Here is a 26,101-nt window from a genome sequence, read left to right on the forward strand (position 1 = left end):
AAATCTAATAAGGAATCGACTTCCTATTGCAGTTTTCATTGTAACAGCAACAGTAGCTATCTTACTAGAGATTTCTATGACGTAAAAAAGTGTTCATCAATGTTTTCATATAAAATCTAGTGAAAATTGCATCCTTGGTACTCGAGTCTTGAAACGAGTAGCTCAGCAACTAGGCGGGGGGCGGGAGGCATAGAGGTAATCATGTAAAGTGCGGGGCACCGACCTGTGTTAACGATGCTGATCATCAGCGAAGGTAGCCAGAATTTATTGAACCTGAATTGTATGTTGTATAAGTATAACACTAAAGAGTTCCCCTTGGAATCTTAATTACCTTAATTTCACAAATTATATCCCATCACTTGAACTCTGCAACTTCTCAAAGCTCTATCCATATAGTTTTGTTTTCCCATTCAAAAGCTTCATTGTGTGTATGCAGGTATCAAAATGAATCTTTTCTTGTTTTCGTTGACTGCATTAATGTTGTTCTGAACAAATTTCTAAACATATAGAGTATATAAATAAAACTATTAATTATATTGCTGTTACGCTTTACTTAAATTCTAACTAAAAAGATTAATCGAACCAAGCGTTTGTGGTTTTCTCAACTTATCTCAACATTCCGTCTTGAGCACGTACATTAAAGTTAAACGCTAGTTTCCTTTGAACTTTGGTGCGACCTTTATTAGGTTGTATCCACACCTACACAGGTGAAAGCTTTCTCTCGATGCTGATATAATGCTTGGGAATACACAGCCCGTACTTGCTATTTGCAGATGAAAGGATAAGATATTACCAGTGATATAAAACGGTTATAACTTAGAGATCGATTGCAAAATAAAAATCATCTTTTTCAGTTTCTTAATTCACAGTTACTTAACTGTACACTTGACTGCTTGAGTCTTTTGGTTTTCTTCGACGACTTAGCGTTTCCGTACCTAGGTGGGGTTCGCTTTCCTCCATTTTGAGGCCACTTCGCCGGTCTTGAGTATCTGAGTTTTTGAGTCTATTGGCTCTCAGGTATGCACTCACGACGTCTAGCCAGGCAGCACTTTTTTGGATAGCCTCGAGATTTAAAACAAGGGACAGCGATCTTGTAACATAATACATACTATTCTGTTCTATGTAACCGACAGAGCTTTGTACTCCTTGCAAAGAACTTGGGTTTTTTGGTTTTATAAGACTTCAGTACTTCTTTTACGTCAGCGAAGATATCTTTCAAACACCAATTCAAACTTTCAATTAAACTTCTGTGATTTTTATTCATAATGATGTGATGCAGCTCATAATGCAAGGGAAAATAAAGGGCAGGCGTAGACCTGGCCGTAGACGAACATCCTGGCTCAAAAACCTTCGCCAGTGGTTTAACATGAGTACGAGGTCACTGTTTAGAGCAGCGGGGAACAAGATCCAGTTAGCCTTAATGATTGCCAACCTCCGATAGGAGACGGCACTAGAAGAAGAAGAAGATTTTTATTAATTCTAAAATATCTCGTAGTAATTGAAGATTGGTAAGCCGGTAGCTTTTGTGTATAATCTTTAGACTGCAACGTTCGTTACAGTAAATCGCTATAATCAGTCAACCGGAAAAATAGGTGTTACAGTAACTTCACAGCTAAAACCCTCCACTAAACTTACTTAGGTATCCACAAACCTGAGTTAATGAAGAAATTACCGTTTCCTAAGTCCTAAAGAATTTCTTTCCTTTACATTTTTTAAGTTGTCTTTCCAATTCTAGGCAAGCCGCTTTCGAAAGAACAAATCGGTTAAATGTTTTATTTCCTGTATTTTTAATCTTACCGTACGAAACGTACATACTTATAGCTACCTACATTTAATAATATGTAACCAGCCGGTCGTTCTGACTTCCTATGTGATAATTATAATATTGAATCTACTGATAAATACCTGATAAAATTTTGGCAACTTAGTTTCTACTATAGTATAAAAGCTTTTGGCCCTGACTTCTTCCGCGTGGACTTAGATTTTCTAAATCACGCAAGAACTTTTTTCTGGGAATAAAACGTCGTGTGTCTGTAAAATGCTGAAATCGGTTGAGTAAAGAAGTACCAAACTAACAAGCACTGTCCTACTATACACTTTCATATTTAATTTTACATGGCTATACACTTTCATATTTAATTTTACATGGCTATACACTTTTAGGTTTTATAATAGGTGTTATTGTACCACCAAACTATGCTATATAGGTAGGTATCTCTTTTTGTCTTCTGAATAGCGTGAATTTTTTTAGCGCGTTCCATTTCACATTGAATTGAAGAAATAAGAATCACAGCTATGCAAACTTTTCATATTATGAATACGGTTTTGTTCCTAGTAAAAACTGAAAAGGTAGAGTCGTTAAATAAATGAAACTTTCACTGCCTGTTCGTAATAAGACAAATAAGTCTAAAGACAAAGACATTCTTAATAATGTGACCACAATATGACAATTTTTTGTCTTCAAACCTCTTTAGATTTTTGTTATTACATCACCTTGCTATTCCAATAATAACTATCACGTCATACTAATAAATAAACGAATATGATGTTTATATTTTATCAGTCATACGGCAAAATAAATTATTTACCATTTATTGGACATAGTCGCTTACTACAAGATTAAATATCTTTTTAACCATTTCCTTAAAATAAATTGCATAAGTGCAATTTGCAAATCTTAGCTTCCTGCTCACCATCTAATGAAAACAAGAATCCACTAATAGTCACCACAAAGGTTAATGCATTCTGGTTTCCCTTTTATTTATCTTCTTACCTAAGGTTGTATTTATGTGTAGGTATTAGTGTCTTAAATAAATAGGTTTTCAATATCAAAATACTGATGCGCGAAGATGTCCTCCTAGATATTATGAGGTATTTTTAACCCCCGACCCAAAAAGAGGGGTGTTATAAGTTTGACGTGTGTATCTGTGTATCTGTCTGTGGCATAGTAGCTCCTAAACGAATGAACCGATTTTAATTTAGTTTTTTTTTGTTTGAAAGGTGGCTTGATCGAGAGTGTTCTTAGCTATCATCCAAGAAAATCGGTTCAGCCGTTTGAAAGTTATCAGCTTTTTTCTAGTTACTGTAACCTTCACTTGTCGGGGATGTTATAAATTTTTAATTTATACTTGTTGTACCTCAAAATCAAATTATTCAATGAATATTTTTGGGGGTTTTCTGTTTTGAAGACATTATCGTGTCGTAATCCCTTATACCAATATGGCCTTATCGAGATCGAACCATGCTCATAGAAAAACGGTGCACTAATACTTGCATGAACAGCTATAACCCGACCAATATGTCTTCCCGATGACAATGCAATTAATGCTTTCAAGCTTGACGATGTCCCGTCATGTTTCATAACAAGAAGTACGTACAAGTAATCAGTAAAGGAAGTTATCTATGAAGGTATGCCTATTGGAGCGTGTCTTTCACAACACCGGCCTCAGTACAGTGACGTGTCGTAAACAATAGCATTAAAAGCTTGTGGCTCACCGCGTAGGGGACACCGTTACCTATTGTGTCAATGCTAAGTGAAAAATGTTTTCCTGTATACGTACCGAATGCACGCAGTTGTACCCATACGCCTCTGAGAAGATGAAGCATGTGAATAAACATGAGGTGTGTGGTAATCCGGCGTAAAAAGAACTATAACTTCGTACATTCATGGGTAAACCTTACGCAATGCATGTGTCTAATTACTTCAAGTTAAATAGAGGATCTCACGGTATTTAGTTTACAATGTTCAAGCTCATTATAAGTTTAGTATGTGTAGCGTCAAGTTACGACAGCGCGTTATAATATACGGGATTAGAGCAGAACAGAGCTTAATTACTAGGTAGGTATATCAAGAATCTTATTACAGTTTTGATGGTACGGATTCCTGGATTTCGAATGGATACGTAGAAAATGCTTTTTGACCGGGTCCTAGTCTTGACTTTTTATAAGTGCTATGAACTGATGTACTTATAGCCAAATTACTTCAAATTTTGTTCATTTTCAGAGTTAGATTCATGAAATTAGTTGAGTACTTTTAAATTAATTTCCGTAATTTGCCTGTGACAATTCAATCATTATTATGGACATTGGTCAAGTTAACCTTTAAGAGGGCTCTCTCCGTCACTCGTTTCATACAATCGTAGTTCCAATTTCATTTGAATATTAAAGCAACCAAAGTCCATGAAATTTTGCAGACATATTCTAGAAACTAATATCTATGTCTGTGGTTTTCCAGATTTCTGTTAAAATATTCGGTTTCAAAGTTACGCGGTCTTAACAATTTTCATACAAATCTTTGAGCCCCTGTAATTTTAAAACTGCATATTTTTAGAAAAATCTAAAACACCACAGACACAGATATTAGTTTCTAGAATATGTCTGCAAAATTTCATGGACTTTGGTTGCTTAATATTCAAATGAAATTGGAACTACGATTGTATGAAACGAGTGACGGAGAGAGCCCTATTAATTAAAATTGTATTCTCAAGTCACATCTGAACTGCTTTGTGAGTAGACCTGAAAGCTCCTGAAAACTATTATCAAAAGCTTACCAAACTGCAGTTACCAGTTAATTGTAACTGCTCAAGTACTCTAGAAAGTCTGGAATCCATTCCATCTCGTCGTCGCAATGAGTCACTATATTATTTATTGTGATTCATCAGGCCCCCGACAGCTACAATATTGGCCTCGCGTCGTGAATAAATAAATACAGGAAGAGGGTTTGCAATGAGAGAGATTGATGTAGGCAACTTGAAAGTGGAAAGCGTGTGCACTCCTGTTTGGAAGAAAATTTAGCTCATGCATTTTTGAAAAGATAAACTACTCTAAAGGTACGGTAAGAGTAGGTACCGAAAATGCGAGTGGCGTCAGCAGCATCAAGCACGCCGTTAAAATTCATTAAGAGATCACATCAGTGCTGACGTTATCAGAATTTCTTTAATCCACCTAATGCGGTCGAATCTTTTACACCTTTTTTTATCGACAAATGCATTAAGCCATCCGCATTGCTCTTCTGCATCATATCCTAAGGGAAGTGCGGCTCGTTCATTGGTATGCGATCGTCTTACATGTCTTTTCAGGATTTTGTCATTGGAGTTGCCCAAAAACTAGTTCCTCTTAATAGTTGTCTCTCAAGTAAATGCGGTGGTACCTAATTACACTTATAAAATCTTATACGATCGAATTGATAGCCATCGATTGCTTGAAATTGTAATTAAATTGATGGATTTGCGGCGTTGATCTAAAGCGTTAACGTTAACACAATTTTTCAAATGCCATACTTCGTACCATCTGTTTGCCAAAGCAATTAAGACGAGGAATTTTATACCCTTTATAAATCTGTCGCAAAGAAACCATAAAAATTCTATAAACAACTTTTTCTAGCACACCGAAAACTTCTGTGGCAATACGACTCCCACTTTTATTACTAAAAACTGTTTTTGTAGCAAAAAGTCGATCCGGTTTTTATAGAAAATTGCTTTGATTACTCTTTATTCCATAAAATGAAATAATACGCCGTGGGAGGCGACGACGCCGCGATCTTTATCACTTCATTCGTCTCAAAAATTGGATCTTATTGTAGTAGTCCGTCATCTTGGTCTTGATTTTATTCTTAGAGTTCTTTGTTCTTCACTTGAAATTATTTTAATTTTGTTATTGTTGTTTGTATGTCATCATAACAATTCGCTAGTTGGAGTTCTTAGGCTTAATATTGCTCCTCAAAACTACGATATGCAAGTGGCGGATCACAAGATTCTCGAATAAATGAATTCCTTAGTCATTCCAAAATTGCCGAATTAGGCAACGCTATGGCAGTTCTTCTGCCACTGAAATCCTATTCTATGTTAACTATCATCACCTGATGTAATCTGAAATAAATATGAAAATATCAGACCACCGTATTTTTAACCATTCTTCAAAAATATTCCATTACTTTGAAGTGTTGGAGTGTTCTCATTTCCAAGTTTGAAAGATTCAATTAAATCTTTCATTGGTCTGACCTATGGAACCGAGCATAACACAAACGTATTATTACTACCTATGGTATAATATTTATCTACTTGTAATTAGATAAAATATACGGCCTGAATAATGAATTGTATAACTACCCGTAACCATCCTTCTGTTTGAAGATCGTTAAAAAAGCATAACATTATCTTTTTCATACATAATACTTAATACAACATCAACTCAAATTCCACGGGCTAGAGAAAGTGTTTCAATGATGTCAAAACGGAGAAGGTCGGTAGTCTATCTTATCATTAACATAAAGCTGGTCATACATGATCAAGTTTACCGTCAAGTTTACAGCGGATTAAAAGCAATCTTCTTCTTCTTTGCTAGCCCTTATTTATCCATTGTTGGACATAGGCCTCCTTACGTGCACGCTATTCTTCTCGGTGCTTTTCCAGCAAGCTTGGTGATGTCGTTGGACTAACGGGATGGTTGTTTTCCAACGTTTCTCATTCCGGTACGTAACATCCATTCCAGTAGCAAACGAGTCCATCGGTCATCTGTAGTTCTGCAGACATGCTCCATCTCCATTTCGACCTGGACACTTTCAAAAAAATATCAGTTAGTCCCGTTCTTTTCCGGATTGTGGCGTTTAGCACACGGTCAATGAGCGATATACCCAGCATGGCTCGCTCCATTGCTCGCCGTGCCACTTGCAGTTTGGATGTTATTTGTTTGAAGCAGTGACGTCCCGTAAACTGGATGTTGTATGGCTATCAGTGTGTATATGATGTGACATCATGACGCCGCCGCTTCAAGTCCGCTGCAAACTTGATGGCAAACTTGACCGTGTAGAGCCAGCGTTAACTTGACTGTGATGCAATGGCTAATTACAAAGACGGGCGATATGGTAATTATAATTAAGGCACCTATTAGTACCCTGTGAGACATGTCTTCGTGTCATTACGTAGTGTTTCTATTATCTTCAATCACATTTTCTTTTACCTGCGCTTTCACTGTGATTAATGGTCTCGGTAGATAACATGATAACTAGCATTTAGGTTCTTACAAAATAGTTCAAGGGGATTCGTTGTATGATTTGGAGTTACCGCATTTTATATTGGTTGTTTAACATTGTGTTATTGGCTTTATTATGAGCTTAATTTTCAAAGAAAAGGTTTTCACATGACACATTGAATAGCCAATAGGCCTCTTTTAGTTAGGCGCGTTTTGTCTTACACTGCATCCTTACTCGCCAGCAGGTCTGATGCAGCCAAACGCTAGTCTATATTTCACAGATTCAGATTATTATAAATCTATGAGATTCATTTCATCGATATAGAATTTAGACTCATTCAAATTCATTAATGAAGTTGTTTGTTCGTAATGGTTCGAAGCTGCCATCGCTACTTTTTTCAATTTCATTCTTTTATTCGTTCTCAGCTGTTTTTATTTCAACAACTCAAAATATTACGACACGGTTTTGTATAGATATTTGGTCTCTTTCGAAATCTTGCTTGTTAGGTTTTGTGTTCTGAAGGTCGCCTATAAAGTACCTACCTACGCGGGTTCCAAGTTTCTACTGACCTACTTCCTGGCTAAAGCCCTGCTCACGCAAAACCGGTTATTATTTAGATAGGGGCGTTGAATTGAATTGAATTCGTCGCAAAACGGTACGCTCTCTACCAGTAACAACTACTAACTATATTGATCCGGGTCGAAGTAATCGATTCTTGACGATTCGGAGCCGATATGTTCTTCTCTGATTTGATGGTTAGTCGTTAAGAGGATCATTGTCAACGATCCCCCGTCGATTTCCTACGTATGATATTATTGTTCTCATCTCTATCTGCCCTGGTTCGTGTATTCTCGGTTCCTAGATCGGTGCATTTGTGATAACCAATTCTAATTGCTGTGATTGGCTGAATTTACCATGTTCTTGCTGCGACAGTGAGTTTGAGCCACTAGCGGAACAATGTTAGCCGGTCAGAAATGATTGCAATTAGTCAACCTGTATGACGTCCGTGTTCTGTTTTTGATTACAAAAAAGAAAAAATTGTTGTTGCAATCATCAATTTTAGCAAATAGTGAAAGAGAGTCGACCAATCAGAGGTCACAACTACCGTCACACTTTCTGTGAAACTATGGCAGTAGGCTTACCGAGTAATGAAAACAATTTTTCATTCTGTAATGTCATGTGGCAAGTAGGGTTGCCACCTGCCTCTTTTTGATTTACAGGCTACCACCATCAAAAATACGGGGTTTAGATTTGAAGAAATTTAAAAATTTGAAGTATTTGAAGAAATAGGCGGTGGTTCTCTCTGAAATGCATGGAAAGCCTATTTAGATATTTCAGTTTATTTGTAAGTTTTGTATTTTTTCTCTGTATGTTGCCGTGTCTTGATTGGTGAACTGTGTTTGCAATGTGATTTTAAATAAAAGATTTATTTATTTAAATAGCTTTTAAAAACTCTAGTTTTGTAAAGCAAAATGTTATACATTTCATGCATACAATCTTTGCATTTTAACTTAAATTTACATTTAACTTGTAATTCCACCTCCACAGTATCAATACTATGGCCGTAGCCAGGAATCGATTTCGGGAGAGGTTTTATCAGGGCCGGAACTGAATCCTGTCATGAGGAAAATAACATTCGCTCAACTTTATGGGCTAATTACCTGGTTAGTGGAATTTCGCCTTTCAATTTGACAGTGAGATAAAATACAACAATAAAAAAGCGCGAGCGCAGTGAGCGTAAGTGTTTTTGGTTCAATTACAGAAAGAATTAAAGTGAAAGGGAAACGAGTTTAGCCATAGCAAGATTTTATTTTTAAAGCTCCCTATCCATACTAATATTACAAATACGACAGTATATCTATTTGCCTATCTATTTGTTACCCTTTCACGGCCCATCTTCTTTACCAAAATTTTGGTACTTACTATTCAGAGGTAACTTGCATCCCAGACATAAACTTTTTAGCCCGGAAAATCCCCCACGGAATTTTTAAAACTCTAAATTCATGCAAACGAAATTGCGGGGCTTACACCAAGTAATACAAATTCAAAGCGCGAGTGAAGTGAGCGTGAAATGTTTGATATATTTCCAAAAAAAAATTGGTAAGCAAATGCAAGAAATAGTGTAAGTATTATTTTAGGCTTAGGTTTTTGACGGCTTCCCAGGCGCAGTCGCCATTTCTAAATTTCTGGTCTGGTGGGAGGCTTCGGTCATGGCTAGTTATATGGTTAGTATGGCCCTAACGGCCAAGAAATTAGACTGCATCATCACTTACCACTAGAAAAGATTAAAGTCACGGGCTAACTTGTATAAAAAAAGGCTAACATCCTCAAACCAAGCCCCGCCGCCTTGGCTACGACCATGATCAATATCGAGTGGGTTTCGGCTACGCATTGCCGCAAAAGGAAAATATTCTTTCTACTGGACATAACGTCAGTGTTCGGTTTCGCCAGCCAAGTGCGAGTCAGACTCACGCACCGAGGGTTCCGATTCGGGTATTTTTTTCGACATTTTACACGAGAAATCAAAAACTGTTATGCATTAAAAAAAATATGCATAAAAATAAATAAAAATCTGTTTTAGAATGAACAGGTAAAGCCCTTTCATATGATAACCCACTTGATATATGTAGTTATCTTACTTTGAAAATTGAAAATACTAATATTTGTTCATGAACACATGACAGACGGATAGAAGGACAGATGGACAGACGGACAGACGGAAAGACAGACAGACTGATAGACAACGGAAGTGATCCTATAAGAGTTCTTTTTGCTTTTGAGTTACGGAACCCTAAAAATATTTAGTTTTATTTGCCCCGTATTTTATTTTCATAATTACCGGTTTCTCTATCCTGACATACGGGGTAACCAGTAAAATACGGGGCCTCTGGCAACCCTATTCGGAAAACACTGTCACATTCAAGTTAATGTCAAATATTTTGTTTTCAATTACAGAAAGCTGCATCAATCATTATTACAATATTTTCTTTGTTGTGATTGGCTGAATTTTTGAGTTTCAGCCAATAAACAGACTGTTTGCCAATTAAACGTCATAACAATATAAATGCCAGAAAGTTTAACCAAATAAAACAAACTTAATGAGAACCTAGTGAGAATGCAAACGGCACACAATTTATAATACATATTATGTTAGTCGTATATATAATAGATATTATAGTAGTCGTTCACTTTGAACAGAATGGAATAGAATGAAATGGAATGGAATACAATGATAAATTTTTATTCCTGTAAACTTTTAGGTAAACTTCAAAGTGTTTTTGGATGGTCAGAAAAATTTACCACTGGTTCGGAATGCCGTTCCTACGTTTTCTAGGGTTTCGTACCTCAAAATGAAAAACGGAACTCTTATAGGATCACTTTGTTGTCTATCTCTCTGTCTGTCGTGTGTGTCAAGAAAACCTCTAGGGTACTTCCCGTTGACTCAAAACCATGAAATTTGGCAGGTAACCTAACTGCGTAATTTTGGGTAGTTTTTTTAATCGATAAAGAAAGTTTGCGACATTGTTCAATAAAAAATTTGGATTCCAACTCCTCAACCCTGATGTTGCAGGGGACCTGACTACTAAAGCTAATGGGATTTAAAAAGTGTCGATTATTAATTGATATTGAAGCTATCTATACCAAGTAAACACTTTGTCGTTGACCTCAACCCTGATGCTGTAAGAAATTGCATTCCTAAATCCTGGTGATCCCTCGGGATTTGAAAAGGATAATCCGTTTAAATATTCTTACGTGATACAGAAACAAGTTGCATCCCGGGGACGGGCTATTACGGAGAGGCAACTTTTGTTCTGGGAAATGAAAGGATCGGGATTTTTAAAAACCTAAATCCACGCGAGCGAAGCTGCGGGCATTAGCTAGTTGTAAATATATTTAGAAGCTACTATAAGATAATAGATAAGGTACTTATTTCCTTATATTTTTATTGTATGGCAGCGCGCGGTTTTAAATTATAAATTGCACGTCCTGTCCTTTTCTGTAATACATTTTTTTCTCAATATCTACCGCTTTATCTCATAGCAAGAGTCCGTAAGACATAATACAGTGAAAATAGGCAAAATATACAATTTTTGCAGTTTCCACGTCAGTACCTGTCGAATTTTTCTAACAGTGTAAGCAGCAGAGCTGAGTTTACCATCAAGTGTTGATATGTGGGTGTTCCATAGAAGCTTTGCATCTAACATTATACCGAGAAACACGGGGTTCTCCTTTATTTTCAACATATGATTATTTATCAATGAATTTATGTCATTTAAGGTCCTGGTATTGGGCAGTGTGAATTCAACACACTTAGATTTCTTTGCATTTGGAAGTAAATTGTTAGCAATAAATCAGAGAGTGACCTGTGATATGGCATTACATATAGTATACATTGTCAAAAATTATAATATAAAAGCTGTGCGTATTGCGTGAGGAATAGGTTGCAAGAGAGTTGCAACTTGCAGGGTTTGATGCATACGCTATTGCCAGCAAACATGAGACATATTTTTATCTACAGGCAACGTCTGAGTAGGTAACGCATACGTCTAACGCAAGTTGAAATGTATTTAGTTAGACCTATCGACAAGTTTGGAGTCGGGTGCAGTCTAAATGTGGCCCGTGTGTTTAGACTGTCCGTTTCTGTCAGTTTCACGTGTCGTCCCCCGCACTTCACCACCCCGCTTGCACAAATCGAGACAGCACGAAATTTTCAAGATTTCTGGGTGTAATTTCTGGTTTTCGTAGTTCCCACATAATTATAACAATATAAAATATATAACGATAATTTTTTTACTACATAATATTCATTAAATTTTCTAGGTCTGTGGTTTTTCCAAATTTCATTAAATTGCTTCGTTGTCTAGAAAAACGAGCACAAAGTTGGGCCTTTTTTTAAAGAAAAATACAAATCTTTGAGCCCCTGTAATTTTAAAACTACATATTTTTAGAAAAATCTAAAACACCACAGACACAGATATTAGTTTCTAGACTATGTCTGCAAAATTTCATGGACTTTGGTTGCTTAATATTCAAATGAAATGGGAACTACGATTGTATGGAGTAAGTGACGGAGAGAGCTCTGTTAACCAATTACATATATCAGAAAACGGTTAGTTGTATTATATTCTATAGTAAGCTGCTTACGGGGAACCGATACGATAAAAGAAATCGATTGTTCATCAAACATAAAAATAATAAAAATGGGTATACTAGGTACCCCACTACTGATCGATATCAGAAATCGATAGGTCATAAACACTACTCAATCGAATGAATAGCAGGATGTATCTGGATTCTGAACCAAGAAAGCGGATAAACCTAAAATGCTGTTGATGATGACAAAAACCAAACGTAGTGTAAAAATTTGCTAAATGCTGTTAAAAACGTACGTGAGTACCTACTTGATATAGCCAGGATACCAAGAAACGCTTAGCGTCTTCGAGTTTTTAATACTCACTGCTAATCAGAATTAGAATTCCCTTTCGGCTCCTGTTTTCCGCTAATAGATTGGTGATATTCAAGTGTACTTATGGGCATCCTCTGCGTAACACCACTCTACTTTAGACTGCAGCATCACTAACCATCAAATGTGATTGTAATCAAGCGCTAGTCCTTGTATCTTGCCGCCAATATCTTAAGTTGGTAGGTAGGTAAGTGTACCTACTGTTAGCAGATGATGCGATAAATCAAGTTTGAATAGCTACATCTTCACGCAGTTCCATAAACCAGAACCAGTAACGTTAATCGTGGTGAAAGTGAATTTGAAATTTTATAAAGCCTAAACAAAGTCTCCCCAACATCAACAAGAAAGTAGAGCTGTTTTTTAATGTGTGCTTACGATTTTTCTGACATCATAACGTCTTTTATATAATAAAAAATTTGCATAGATGGAAAGACAGATATGAGTAAAAATAGTATAAATCTGTGATTTTGTTTTTATTATACTTTTGGCCGAATACTAAAATATCTTTCTAAAAATAATTAAATTGTCAGTTTTTGGACATTTGGGCAAATGTCGTGGGACACCCAACAGAAGTGAGGCTTCCTCTATTCTGTTTGTTGGTTCTTTGATATTTAGGTCTTCTCTAATCTCTAAAGTCTGTTAAGTATCTTCACTTCAATAAAATATAGTCATTGTAACATACTTAAATCACCTATTTCATTGTTGCAGTAAAAATACTATAAATTCAATCAATCAGAACAATTGAGATTGTAGCGATGATTGATGCAGCTTTTCGCAATCGACCAACTGCTATAAACATTGCCACATTAAGCTTTAAAAATTCTTAAAAGTTGTATGTGGCAATTCTAACGACTTAATAGAAGACGTAAATCTGGTAACTTTTTATTTATACACCATCAACGCTAGCCGAGTTAGCTGACCCCTATCCGTTTACGTAATCCTGTCTCGTATAAACAAATTTAACTATGGTTTAAATTCATTAGCCTAATTTGTCAACAAACTAAGGAGTTAGTGGCTGAAATTATAAAATTCATACCTCGTCGTCGGCAATAGTGAAGCAAAGAATATTATGGTGAATTTTTTCACTATAATATTAATTAGTCATCTTGTACCAATACTTTTTTTGCTGACGAAATAAATAAATTAAATAAGCCTTGAGGTGTCGCCCTTTACACTACAGAAGCGAAGCTGCCAGCCAACATTTCATGGTCGCGATAAAGCCATTTTGGTCATGAACGGCGTTAAAGATGCTTCACTTCAAAAATTTCTATTAAGCTATGTATGGTATTTTTTCAAAATATTATATCCTGGACAAGACTTTTAAGTAAACCATGTCCATGAAATCTTAAGCTTGAAAATTTTGATGATTTGACATCTGTGTAACAGTCCTTTGCAACCTCGTTTACCCTGTTCGTCGTCGTCACGATTTCCAACACGGCGCGGTCATGCTCCGCGCAACCAGAAGATCCCGGCACTCATTTGTTGTCGTCTGTCCAAACATTGAGCCTTGAGGTGTCTGTCAAAACTGGGCTTACTGGTACGAGGTGTACTATTCCAACACCTGTAAGTCTTTGTTATAAGTCTGTTCAAAAACTCTCTATTGCCTTTATCACTTCCCACTACAAGCTAATCTTGTATCGAAATTATCATCAGTTCAGCTCAAATATAAACATTAATTATTGAGCTAAACTGCCAGTGCCGATTGGTGGTAATTTGCCTAGACATTATTATCAACCGCCTGTTGCCGGAAGACTTCGACCTCGTTAGACCGCTATTTTACAAAATTCAATTTAACTCTATCATTCTAGGGGCCTACTCTATTATTACAGTTTTATGCAAATAATTACAATAAGGTCTCTGATAACTGATAAAACAATGTTAGTGTTCAAACTCAGACGACTGTGTCGTGTATGGTTTTTGAAATGAAATGTTTAGAGAATTTGTGATACGTAATAGTGGTAATCTATGTTCCCTTAGCTGATTTAAAAGGTAAACAATACGCTGTGCGCCCTAAGTTCTAAGTGAAAGAACTAAACTATAGAACGTCTAAACGACATGCAAAAATCTGATTTGTTTTATACCGAAACAAGCTTTATTCCGAAGCAACAACATGCGACAGTGCAGTATGCTACTGCATTATGGTCGAAATATGGTAAGACATCTGACGACGATTCTTGCTACATTTCAAATTGATATCGTAGCATGCCGCCCTGTTGCATGCCTTAATGTCGCTCTATGTTTCTCTGGCGTAAATGAAGATTTAAGGTCGCTTTCTCCGAAAAGCTTTCTTCCATTTGTTTAACTTTTAAGTCCGCTAAGGAAAATAGATTATGATGACTACTTCTGGACCTGGTTCTTCTGGGTCGGACGTTGAAAATATTGTGAGAAGACGCTTGATTTACAAAATGGGGAAGCGGTACATAAACAGTTCACGAGATACGGAGAAACGGAAGGCTGTCACAACGAGTTATCATATGAAATGGGCTCAGGTGCTAGAGGAGATGTCTTGGAAACTGCGTTGCGTAAGTTTCTTTATACTTGCTTATTAAGTTTATGTGTCTATCTAACGTATAACGTATCCTTGTATTCAAGTTGTAATTAACGTGTGTACCTACGTGTTATTTGGGTTAATGATAATTCGTATTATTTTATACAATATGCTCATAGTTGCGATTACTTTGTATACTTAGTGCATTTTAAATGCTTATCTATGTACTGTGTGTCTATTTAATACAGAATTTATTTACTAGAGCGGTTTGGCCTTAGTTACAATTTATAACTGAATATTTAAATCAAAGACGACGAATACATTTTATTCCTACCTAGCTATTGGGAAACAATTTTTTTTTTGTAATATAAGTAGGTAAGTAATGAAAACGGTACAAACTGCAGTCCAACTCTAATAAAAGTCGAATGAGGGCAGTGGGCTATCCGCCTGGCTATTGGCAAATGCATCAATCTCCACACATTCAATCGGGCAATAAATAAAGCCATCAAGTAACTGACCTCAGCCGCTTGGAACCGTGCCTGCCGGTAATGGACACTTTGCAAACATATAAAATGCTAGGAAGGTATTACCTTCTTGAATGCAGTTAGAGTTAGAGTATGTGCGAAATGAGAATGACCAAAACGGAAATATTGACAAGAAAAGTCAATGAAAACTTGTTGCTCAACTATTTTGTAGATATATTTAAATAAAACATATTTAAAATTATAGTAGGTGAACACGGAGAAAGTAGCGGTACGGGTGAGTACGGTTACCTTAAAACAATTTTAGCTTTACAAAACCTTGATCCATTTATCAAGGAATATTCATTTTTTTTGCAAAGTTGTGTAGGTAGGTTTTACCCATTACAATTAACTATGTATTATTACCTACTTATTAGGTAAATAAGTACGTTTTTGATGAATTTTTTTCAAATAATTTAATTTGTAAAACCTATTGTATTTTTAATAATTTTCGTGCAAAAATTATTCGCGAATAAGATTAATTTCATACAACATCATGCATACGTAGTGATTCGAAAATTATAGAACAACATCGTACAACTATAACGGCAGGTAAAAACCGATGAAATGTATAAATCGAGCGGGAACATCAAATCAATTTTCCCTCTGACCACCGCTAGTGGCAGACTGAATGAGTTACAAGTTACATCTTACACGTACATTCTCCTTTGATTACAGTAACGGTTCTTAACGGGGGCTTGTCCCTATTGCGAAGCTTGCGCAAACTGCACTCCCGTTTTTGCGATCTGGTTCAGTTAGGGCGCGTTCACACTCTGTTTTGACAACAGATCTACGTTCATTTTAAACTACCGATACCCGGCGTGTGCTACTACGCTAAAAAAAGATTGTGCCTAATGTAATGTTTTGGTGGTTTAAAGTTTAAACCATCTTCACATTATTGCCTTTTAACTAAACCGGTTTCGGGTACATGTATGGTTTCAAAGTCTATAACGCACATAGGCAGAAACATTTTATGTATTAGGATGGAGGTGTTCACATACATAATATAAGACGGCTCGATAAACAGTCGTCCACGATTTTATTTGCAGTGATGACAGATTGTCAAGACAATTTAGAATAGCTAGCACTACAGACGTAAAATGATAACAAAACGTTGCGACTGATCGTGATGGTACATCTAATGGGACAACCTCCAATGGGATCAGATACGATAGTCGTCTAACGATAAATAATAATTGGCGGTTAAGTTACCGTTACCATTAGTGGGAACGCACCCTTAGGCGTTCACAAGCTCTTCATCCACTCTGGGTTCATAGTTCGTGATACAATAAGATTTTTTGCAATGCTCCATTATGCCAATTACCTATGCATTTTAACCGGTCTAACATGTTACATAATATTTGCCTTTCTTTACCTACGTATTGCAGACTACAAGTAGCGTACCTACTAGCCCTTTTAAATATTGTTCGCGATCTTATGTAACGTGACTCTCAAGTGAAAATTCGATAAACTGGATTATTTCATATGCCCCTAAATTCGTACTCATAGTGAGATAGGTTTTGTAACGTTAATTGCCTAAATCCTGCTGTGTCTAACTGGATACGCCATACCAATATTTTCTCCTTCTTTTAGCGTCGTCTCCTATCGCAGGTAACTAAGCTACCTATAAGCAAAATTTCTAGTTCTCATGGCATTTGAGGTTCTCCATCTATTTTACCTGCCCTAAATAGTGACCAGTAACCACCAGTAACTATTTCAAAAGCTTCAAGTTAAAGGGCGGGGGGACAGGCCGCAACCCTGTAAAAAAATGGGATTATAAATTAATCAATATCATCAATATGAAATAATGGTATTTAATTACATATTTAATATACCATGCTATAAAAGTATGCACCTCGGTTGCGTTCGCGCAGCCTTCGAGCCGTTCTCATCGGGCGGCAATTGTCTGCTATTGAGTTGAGTTATAATATGGTCAATCAGTTCAAGTGCACCAGTCTGAGCACTGGGGTCAAGGATTATTGTGCTGTATCAATCTGTACGTGAGAAGCCGATAAATGAACAATTATTGCAACTTGACATGGTTCATCTCCAATGTGAATTCGTATTTTTAACCCCCGACCCAAAAAGAGGGGTGTTATAAGTTTGACGTGTGTATCTGTATATCTGTGTCTCTGTGTATCTGTGTCTCTGTGTATCTGTGTCTCTGTGTATCTGTGTATCTGTCTGTGGCATCGTAGCGCCTAAACGAATGAACCGATTTTAATTTAGTTTTTTTTGTTTGAAAGGTGGCTTGATTGAGAGTGTTCTTAGCTATAATCCAAGAAAATTGGTTCAGCCGTTTGAAAGTTATCAGCTCTTTTCTAGTTACTGTAACCTTCACATGTCGGGGGTGTTATAAATTTTTAATTTACACTTGTTATTGTGACAGTGTATCGCATCCTCTTTGTAGAAGAATAGTGCGCCCATATAAGCACATGAATAACATAACATAATTCATGTGCCCACTGCTTCGCTAATATTGTGGCGCGTTGGAGATTCTCATTCATGTGATTGTACGTAGGTGGTTTCAAAAAAGAGATGTAGAATCGTAAAGGTAATAGGGAAAAACATAACCTACAAGTAGATTACTGTAATAAGATCACTATCACTTTATACAATACCTACGGATAATATCTCAAATTACGAGCAAGATTGTTTCATAATGATTAAATCTTTTTCTCAGCTGACGGATATTCCCAGAGTCTGAGGTCTGTTATTTGTTTTCAAGATGTAATCCCACCGAGATACGTAGCACGTGCTTCATCTCACGTCCGCTGTCCTCTGTCCTAAACAGAAACGTCGCAGATGTTTCGAAAAAAAGTGCACAATGAATGAACACTGATTTTTGTATCCGTTGAGTCTTGGGGGCTTTGCTTTTACTGTAGAGGCGGTAACCAATGTTTCCCAAATAGATTATGAGTTAGGATTTAACAATAGGCCCCGAAGACAAAATACGTGAATCAAGATAGACTTCGATAGGACTGATAAAAACCCTTAAAAATAAATAGAGATAAAAAAAGATAGACTTCTGTAATCAAATTAATATGACGACCTCCCTGGCTCAGTGGCGAGCGCTGTTCTTTTAACGAGGTCCTGGGTCCGATTCCCAGCTGAGTCAGTATGGATAACTTCTAAATGGGCTTAAGTATACTGGTAGAAGGCTTCAAGGCTTACTACCTGGTAAAGAATTGCCGCTAAGCGATTAACGTTCCGATACAATGCCGCATAAAAACCGATTTGAGGTTTTAATAAAACTGCCACACCTCTTCCGGGTCACTTCCCACCAGGTGGTACATACCACGGAAAAAAACATACTGAAAAGAAAAATAAACTTTGGGAATCGCTGCTAGACACCACAGAACAGAATATTAAGGCATAAGGGACGTTTTCCCTATTAACAAATACCGAACTTTCGGCAGGTGTGCTCTACTATAGCACGTATACGCACACACACAAACACACAAGCAGATAATAAAACGTGGTTGAAGTCTTGAAGACCGCGGTGCAACTGCCTGCTTGCCCTTTATTGATACGCATTGAAGTATGCTCTGCTTTGTTGTTCCTGACCAATTTTAAGTACCAAGTTTTATAATATAGTGTTTCGTTATTTACTTGTTTAAATATATCTTACTCCTGTATTATACTGTTGCGTTTCGCTATGAAGAAATAAAGTCCTGACTCACTCACTGACTAACTCATCAACGCGCAGCATTTGATCGTAGAAAGCTGATATTTTTAACCCCCGACCCAAAAAGAGGGGTGTTATAAGCTTGACGTGTGTATCTGTGTATCTGTCTGTGGCATCGTAGCTCCTAAACTAATGAACCGATTTTTTTTTTTTGTTTGAAATGTGGCTTGATCGAGAGTGTTCTTAGTTATAATCCTAGAAAATCGGTTCAGCCGTTTGAAAGTTATCAGCTCTTTTCTAGTTACTGTAACCTTCACTTGTCGGGGGTGTTATAAATTTTTAATTTACACTTGTGCACAAAGATTCTCTTATGAAGTAGATAAGTAATAACGCCGGATTTTCCGAAGTTACCACTGCAGAGATGTCGCAGACGGTCGCTAGTTATATATTTTTACCAATATTATAGTCACTATATATAATCGATATATCGATCGTCGATCAATATACAGGTTGTCCCAAAAAACAGTATCAAGTGGAAGTCTTAAGGTAGAGCACCGCTAGCACTACCCGGGGCGAATCAGCCCAATGTATGTATGTATGTTCCACGTCATAAAAAATCATAAAAAATCGTCATAAAAAATGTTGAGTTCCATATACCTAGTTAGTAAAAATTCTAAACTTATAAAACCGAGGACAATTAAATAATGCCAAAAGTTTGTGAATGATGAACTGTGAAGTAGCATCATTCTCAATTCATTGTCAAAGTAGAGCATCCAACGCGTTGCTCGGTCGCACAGCTGTAAAGTGGAGGCAACCGCTTTTTTACGACATCAACGTATTCCCGGCCCCCCTCACATCCCATCAGTTCCTTATTCTTACACTCAAGTAAAGACACATAGCATGTGCTGTGCTTTTAACTACATATATTTCCGTTACGCGCGTTTTTTCTGCGTAAAATCCTATAAAAATATTATTATGTGCGTGTCTCCAATGTGCGTTTTTATATTGCGTGAAATATTATGAGATCTACGTGCTCTATTCAGACAAATATCCAGCTAGCATCCAAGCTCTTAATTCCAAGACTCAACCAAAGAAACGGCATGTTTGTTCTCTAGCTGTGTAGTGGAATTCATGCTGTTTAGTTCTGCTTATTTTCTACGGAATTCTACCTATAGAATCGTATAATAAATTGTGCGTGTCTGGACAGTGTTTATATGTGCGTGAAATATGTGTTGTTTCATTAGAGACAAGAATCAGTCGAAAATGGAGACTATAAACGTTGTTCTGAAAACTGGTTATAAAATTGTTAAGGACTTTTCTGAGCCACATAAAAGTGTAAGTTTTTTTTACTTAGGAAACCCTCTGATGCTTATATGTGTTATATACTTTCTTGATATATATCGTGAATATTGGGTTAGAAAAAATTATCTAACTAATTATTTAACTTCCGTTAATTTGATTGTTGATAAGAAAGAACACAAAAGTATCCGCAGCTGTAGCTAAAGTAGCCAAGTAAGATAAGAATCTGCATATTTCGTGTAAATTAAACTAGCCTACTGAAATACATATAATAGGTACCTACATAGTAAGTAGATAGATACATTCTGAAAATTGTGAGACTTGAAACTATACCTAGATATCATGAAATAAACGCGCTTGAATATAAAACATCAAAGGATCATAAGCAACTAGGTAGGTACTTCGTATAATACCTAAACGTTACAGCTAATATACACATATTGTTACTTACAGTAGTATTATACGTCTATGCTTACAGTTTACAAACTAAGTAACATCGCGTGCATACAATGTGTAAAACAACACGGACGTCCAGCCCAACGGTGAATTAACGGAAATTAATACTCAAATCTCGCTCGACTACAACCACTTTTTATCGGAACAGATTATTATCGAAACCGCTTAATTCATACTTGTATATCTTTACATTCGACACGATATCCTATTCCACTTAATAATATGGATATGTCTGCACATAATGTAACACGTAGTTATTTATTGACGTAGGTATCTCACGCGTTTTTTTTAAACGCGCATCCGTGCCTATTTTTTAAATCGATACTGGATAAATTGTGAATTTTAATACCCGGCTGAGTTTGTTGCGGGCTCAGACTTGGGCACGTTTGGAACCCTCGTAGCTTTAGTTTTAAGTTTACGTAATAAAATACCTATAAAATAAATTAAATTTTATCAGTTTCGATGAAAAACTAGTACAGCAACTCAAAGCTCAACAAGTTACCTATACCCCTAAAAGGAATTCAAGGAAGCATTCTTATGGTAAACGTCGCTGCAGGCTGCATTATTAAGAACAATGTATTCACCGTAAAAAACTCTCCCATTTTAAAGTCAAAACACGTACGCTTTCTCCCAAATTGTAGAGTCGATACGAACCGAATACCAGGTAAAATGTTAAAGATGTCGCTCAAACTCAGAATACACAACAAATTCTGAGCGCTCAAATAATACTTATGAAGCAAATGAAAGAAAGTACCTACGAAAGCGGCATTAAAATGTTGAAGTGTTACTTTTTAGTTCTTAGTGGACAGTGGTCAAGGACTACTTAAAGCCACGGTCTTGCACCGCCTGAATCCAGCGACTTCCTGCGACTCATTTGATGGCGGCTGTCCACCTGGTAGGAGGACTTCTAACGCCTTACAGCTATTTGAAAAGTTGAACACTGTTCAAATTCAATGCTTATTCCTATCCTTGAATTGAACGCAATCCAAATGCAACTGATAATGAACTGATACCTATCTTGTCAGTTAAAAATGTCCAAAAAATGACCAAAATGTCAAAAAATATCAACAAATCAAAAATAAATCCATGTCATAGGTACTGATTTATATTTTCTTGGAGTAGTACTTAATAAAAGTTAGTTGTTTTAATGTTACAAACAAATATGTTACGAATAATTTAAGCAGTTCTGAAATTCACCATGACATGTTTATAAAGTTACTTATAATAATATGCTTATAATATTAAGAGTATTGAAATATTTTGCTAAGGTGTTCCTGTCTTCATTTCAATTAATAAAATTAGCTTACCTTAGTTACTACCTAGTAGCTTATTCAAACAAACGCCTGCTATATTCCCGTTAAAATTATGTCTAGATCATCTAGATGCTCATCTATAGAAGGACGCAAGACGATACCAGTGATGTTTTTTTTTCTCTAAATGAGAGTTCTAAAAACTTCCCGGACGAAAATACTCCTTGTCCCCTTATGGTGGTACATCTCTTGGTTCTTAGCTAAACCTTTGATGGTTTTCAGATGGAGACGTCAGGAGGGTCAGAGAGTTCGGGCGGCGAAGACGCAGAGGCGCGGCGGTCGCGGCGGGGTCACGTGCTCGCCGAACTGCTGCAGACTGAACGGGTTTACGTGCAAGAACTTGGCTCTATACTTACCGTGGGTACCCTGAACCATTACACATTTATTTCTCTTAAGACGTAAGAGAAATTCCATTTTCTCTTTCCTATGAAGACATTACGATCAAGACCATATTGCGGACGTAGAATATCCGCCGTTTTCATTGCAACTATTTGTTTTATCTAATAAGTCTACGTTATACTCCATTAACTGGCTTCTGGTCCGATATCTCCCCATGAGCTCCGCGCTCTGAAAATTAAATATGCCAATTCATGTAGGTAGTAGAACATCGCAGTCACGGACCATCTGACATCTTTCGAGCCATACACATCTGATGCATTCGATACGGTGCACGCAAACTAGTACGCCGAGCCAGCAAGCGGAACGCAATGCATTTTACACATTCGCCAAGTGTTCGCCGGCGCAGCTTCTCGGTCGCGTGTTGCACCTTGTGGCGCTCTGCAACATGAAACATGGGAAATACGATCTCCACAAGTCTTCTGCGAACCTCAGCGTCGGCACTTCCTACTCGTGGTATTACAGAAAAAATAATTCCACAAAAAGTAAAACGAAACGGTTGACGAGAGCCGCGTCGGATTCTACGCTATTCAGTGATTACGCTAACCAGATTAATCTGTTTGAAAAAGAAAAGCCTTCGAAAGACAAAAAGTGTAAGAAGGCCGCGAGTGATGCCGGTAAAAATCGTGTTAAGTGCCGCCTGCGAAACATCAAACCAGTTTACATGGAGCCGTTTACTGGAAATTTCTTTTATGGCAAACCGCTGCCGGGCTATGACGGAACACAAAAAACGGAAGAAAAGTTAACATATTTACCGGATTCCGATGTGATTACTGTTTCAGAAGATCTCACAGTTGAATCTTTAACGACGGCACCCACGGTGGTTGATTTGCCAGAACTTGTTCATAATCCTCTATTCGGATGTCGAGAAACGGATGTCCAAATTCTAACACCAGAATATTCCACCGATTCGTCGGCAACTAAGGATTCTCAATTGCTGTCCAACAGTTGCACCGAACTCAGAAACACAATGGACAGCACAGATCCAGAGAAAATTTTGAAAACTATATTGAATGATTACAAAATGATAATGAAAGAATGGAATAATACTATTAAAGACCATTATTCTGCAATACAACATGAGAAAAAGGGTTCTACTGTGTGCACGAAAACTCATACAGGAAGTTTTTCACACAGCCTGCATTCTACATTGAGTTCTAAAAATCGCCGCACTTATTCAAAATATTGTGGCAAAAATTATTATAAATGTACGTATGCAACTCAAAATTATAAAAGATACCAAAGCTACGAGACAAGAAAAACGCAAAGCTTAAATAGAGACCACAAGTTTAACAGCAAAACATCGACGTTACAAAATCTCAAACGATTATTTAAAAAAGACAATGGAAGCTTAACCCCATCCGAATGTGAATGCTTGGAATCCATTTATGAAGAATACGACAAACGATTACAACATTGGTGTGATGTTATTAGCCAATATTCGACTAACACAAATTCGGTATTTGCATATTCATTAGTAGACATTATAGAATAGATAGTAATTTATTTTCTTGATTGCCGTTCTTTCGTAAGGCCACTGTATTAAAAAGGCTTTATTTTCATTACAGGGTTATAAAGAAGAATTAGAAAAACCGGAAAATCAACACGTTCTACCAGCAGGTCTGGTTGGACAGACAGACGTGTTATTCGGCAACCTACACGAACTCTTCACATTCCATCAAGACGTATTTCTGAAAGACTTGGAACGATCAATTTCGGCCACCGAACTCGTCGCGTTGTGTTTTGTTGAAAAAGTAAGTTAATTAATACCTTTGTTTTACGTTGAAAACTCACAGTTTCTCTCGCATATTAATTTTCTCTGTATTAACTAGTTCTAACGTAAATTGATGCGTGACTGAAGCCATATTATCAATCATTTTATCACATTGTAACTTCAGCAAGCATTTTTGATATTGTGATCTTATCTGTTATTATGCGATGAAAGGTGCAATCTTAAGATTCATAAATCTGGCCTATTGAAATTCAAATCGTTTTTTCGTATCATAATATTCTCTCTCACTTCACCTATATAGCCTTAAAGTTGAGTAGGTATGATACCATTTGCTCTTTTTTTTTCCAGAGAGAGACATTTTTCCGCCTGTACAGCTACTACTGCCAGAATATCCCTCGTTCAGAGCGGTTACGTGAGACGTTAGTGGACACTCATCTCTTCCTGCAGGCTTGTCAACAGCGGCTGGGACACAAACTGCCGCTTGCTGCATACCTTCTCAAACCCGTGCAGAGGATTACCAAATATCAATTATTGCTTAAGGTATGTGGCAAAATCTTCTTCTGTATATCCTTTTCCTTTGTGTTCATGATATGTATCGAATTATTAATCAGCTCAAACAGACTTTCATCTATCAAACAGTTTACGTACTCATGGTTCAACTTTCCTGATGCTACAAAGATTAAAAATAACTGCCCATTGTTTCGATCTATAAATACCTACCTAATTTTTGATGGAAGGATATTTCATAAGTTCCAAGATATTTGAATAAACCATTAGTTCAATTGTAGGATTTGCTTCGCTACAGCGAGTGTGGGTCGATGAGCGCGGGCCTGCAGCAGGCGCTGGACTGCATGCTGGTGGTGCTCAAATGTGTCAACGACTCCATGCATCAGATTGCCATCACCGGCGTTCCTGTAAGTCACTTGCATCCACATATTATTTTATAGATTTTCTTCATGTCCGAAAAGTCACCGCTTAATTTGTTTAGTTTTCTGATAATATCAAAGTTCTCATGACAATTCTTTGCGAAAGATTGAGGAATATGCGTGACATATTACATCATCTTTTAAAAATTATGGATACCTATAATACCAATCATTGATCCATGATACCAACATTTCAAATTAATGGCTAAAATCCCAGATATTTCCAGAAAATTTCAATCAATATAGATATTCACAGTGAAATATAGATACATGCTAAGTTTTTACTAACTTTTTCAGGTGGACCTTAATCAGCAAGGCGAGCTACTGTTACAAAGTTCATTCATGGTGGTGACAGAGAACAAACGCGACCTCCGGCTCAGGATACGGCCGCGACGCCGACATATATTCCTCTACGAAAAGGCCATGCTGTTCTGCAAGTCTGGCACCAAGAACAGTCACAACAAAGCCACTTATCACTTCAAACATGATCTCCAAGTAAGTTTTTGTGTTCATCTTGTCTTGATTTAAGCAAAAAATTAGTTATGAAATGAGGGTTTGTTAAATTAGGTGAGGTGGGAGACTGTAATGTGTTTGACTGATACCTACTGCCTAGAAAGAAGGTTTTATTTCATCTAATACGATGGTTTTTTATCATGTATGAGATATAAGAACTACCAATTCTGTCTAGCATAGATCTTCATGATTCTGGACGGTTGTAATTTAATTTAATAATGGTTCAGCTCCGAAATTAAATCGTTAGTCGAACTCGAAGATAGCGTATTATGGTAAAACCTTGGGTAGAACTTCTTTTATGTGATATGAATTCTTAAAGTTTCTATTTTGTGATCTCATGACTACGATCTCCTGAATATCGTACAATATCGTTTACCCAAAATTTCTTACTTTCTCCT

General features: G+C 36.8%; 1 protein-coding gene across 7 annotated transcripts in view; it reads left to right on the top strand.

Annotated features, from left to right (window-relative positions):
• The window catches only part of LOC123874877 (guanine nucleotide exchange factor DBS-like), a 125,383-nt gene that overhangs the window by 91,075 nt on the left and 8,207 nt on the right, over positions 1–26,101 (top strand). For all 7 annotated transcript variants that reach the window (XR_006798028.1, XR_006798032.1, XM_045920465.1 and 4 more), the window contains exons 12-16: positions 22,359–22,493; positions 24,101–24,286; positions 24,613–24,804; positions 25,053–25,178; positions 25,488–25,685. Coding sequence is in view for 5 of the 7 variants with exons in the window: in XM_045920465.1 (XP_045776421.1) it covers positions 22,359–22,493; positions 24,101–24,286; positions 24,613–24,804; positions 25,053–25,178; positions 25,488–25,685 (837 nt within the window). In the remaining 2 variants the exon portion in view is untranslated. The remainder of the gene's footprint in view (positions 1–22,358; positions 22,494–24,100; positions 24,287–24,612; positions 24,805–25,052; positions 25,179–25,487; positions 25,686–26,101) is intronic.

The sequence above is a fragment of the Maniola jurtina genome, chromosome 2, assembly GCF_905333055.1.
Source record: "Maniola jurtina chromosome 2, ilManJurt1.1, whole genome shotgun sequence".
NCBI classification, from domain to species: Eukaryota; Metazoa; Arthropoda; class Insecta; order Lepidoptera; family Nymphalidae; genus Maniola; species Maniola jurtina.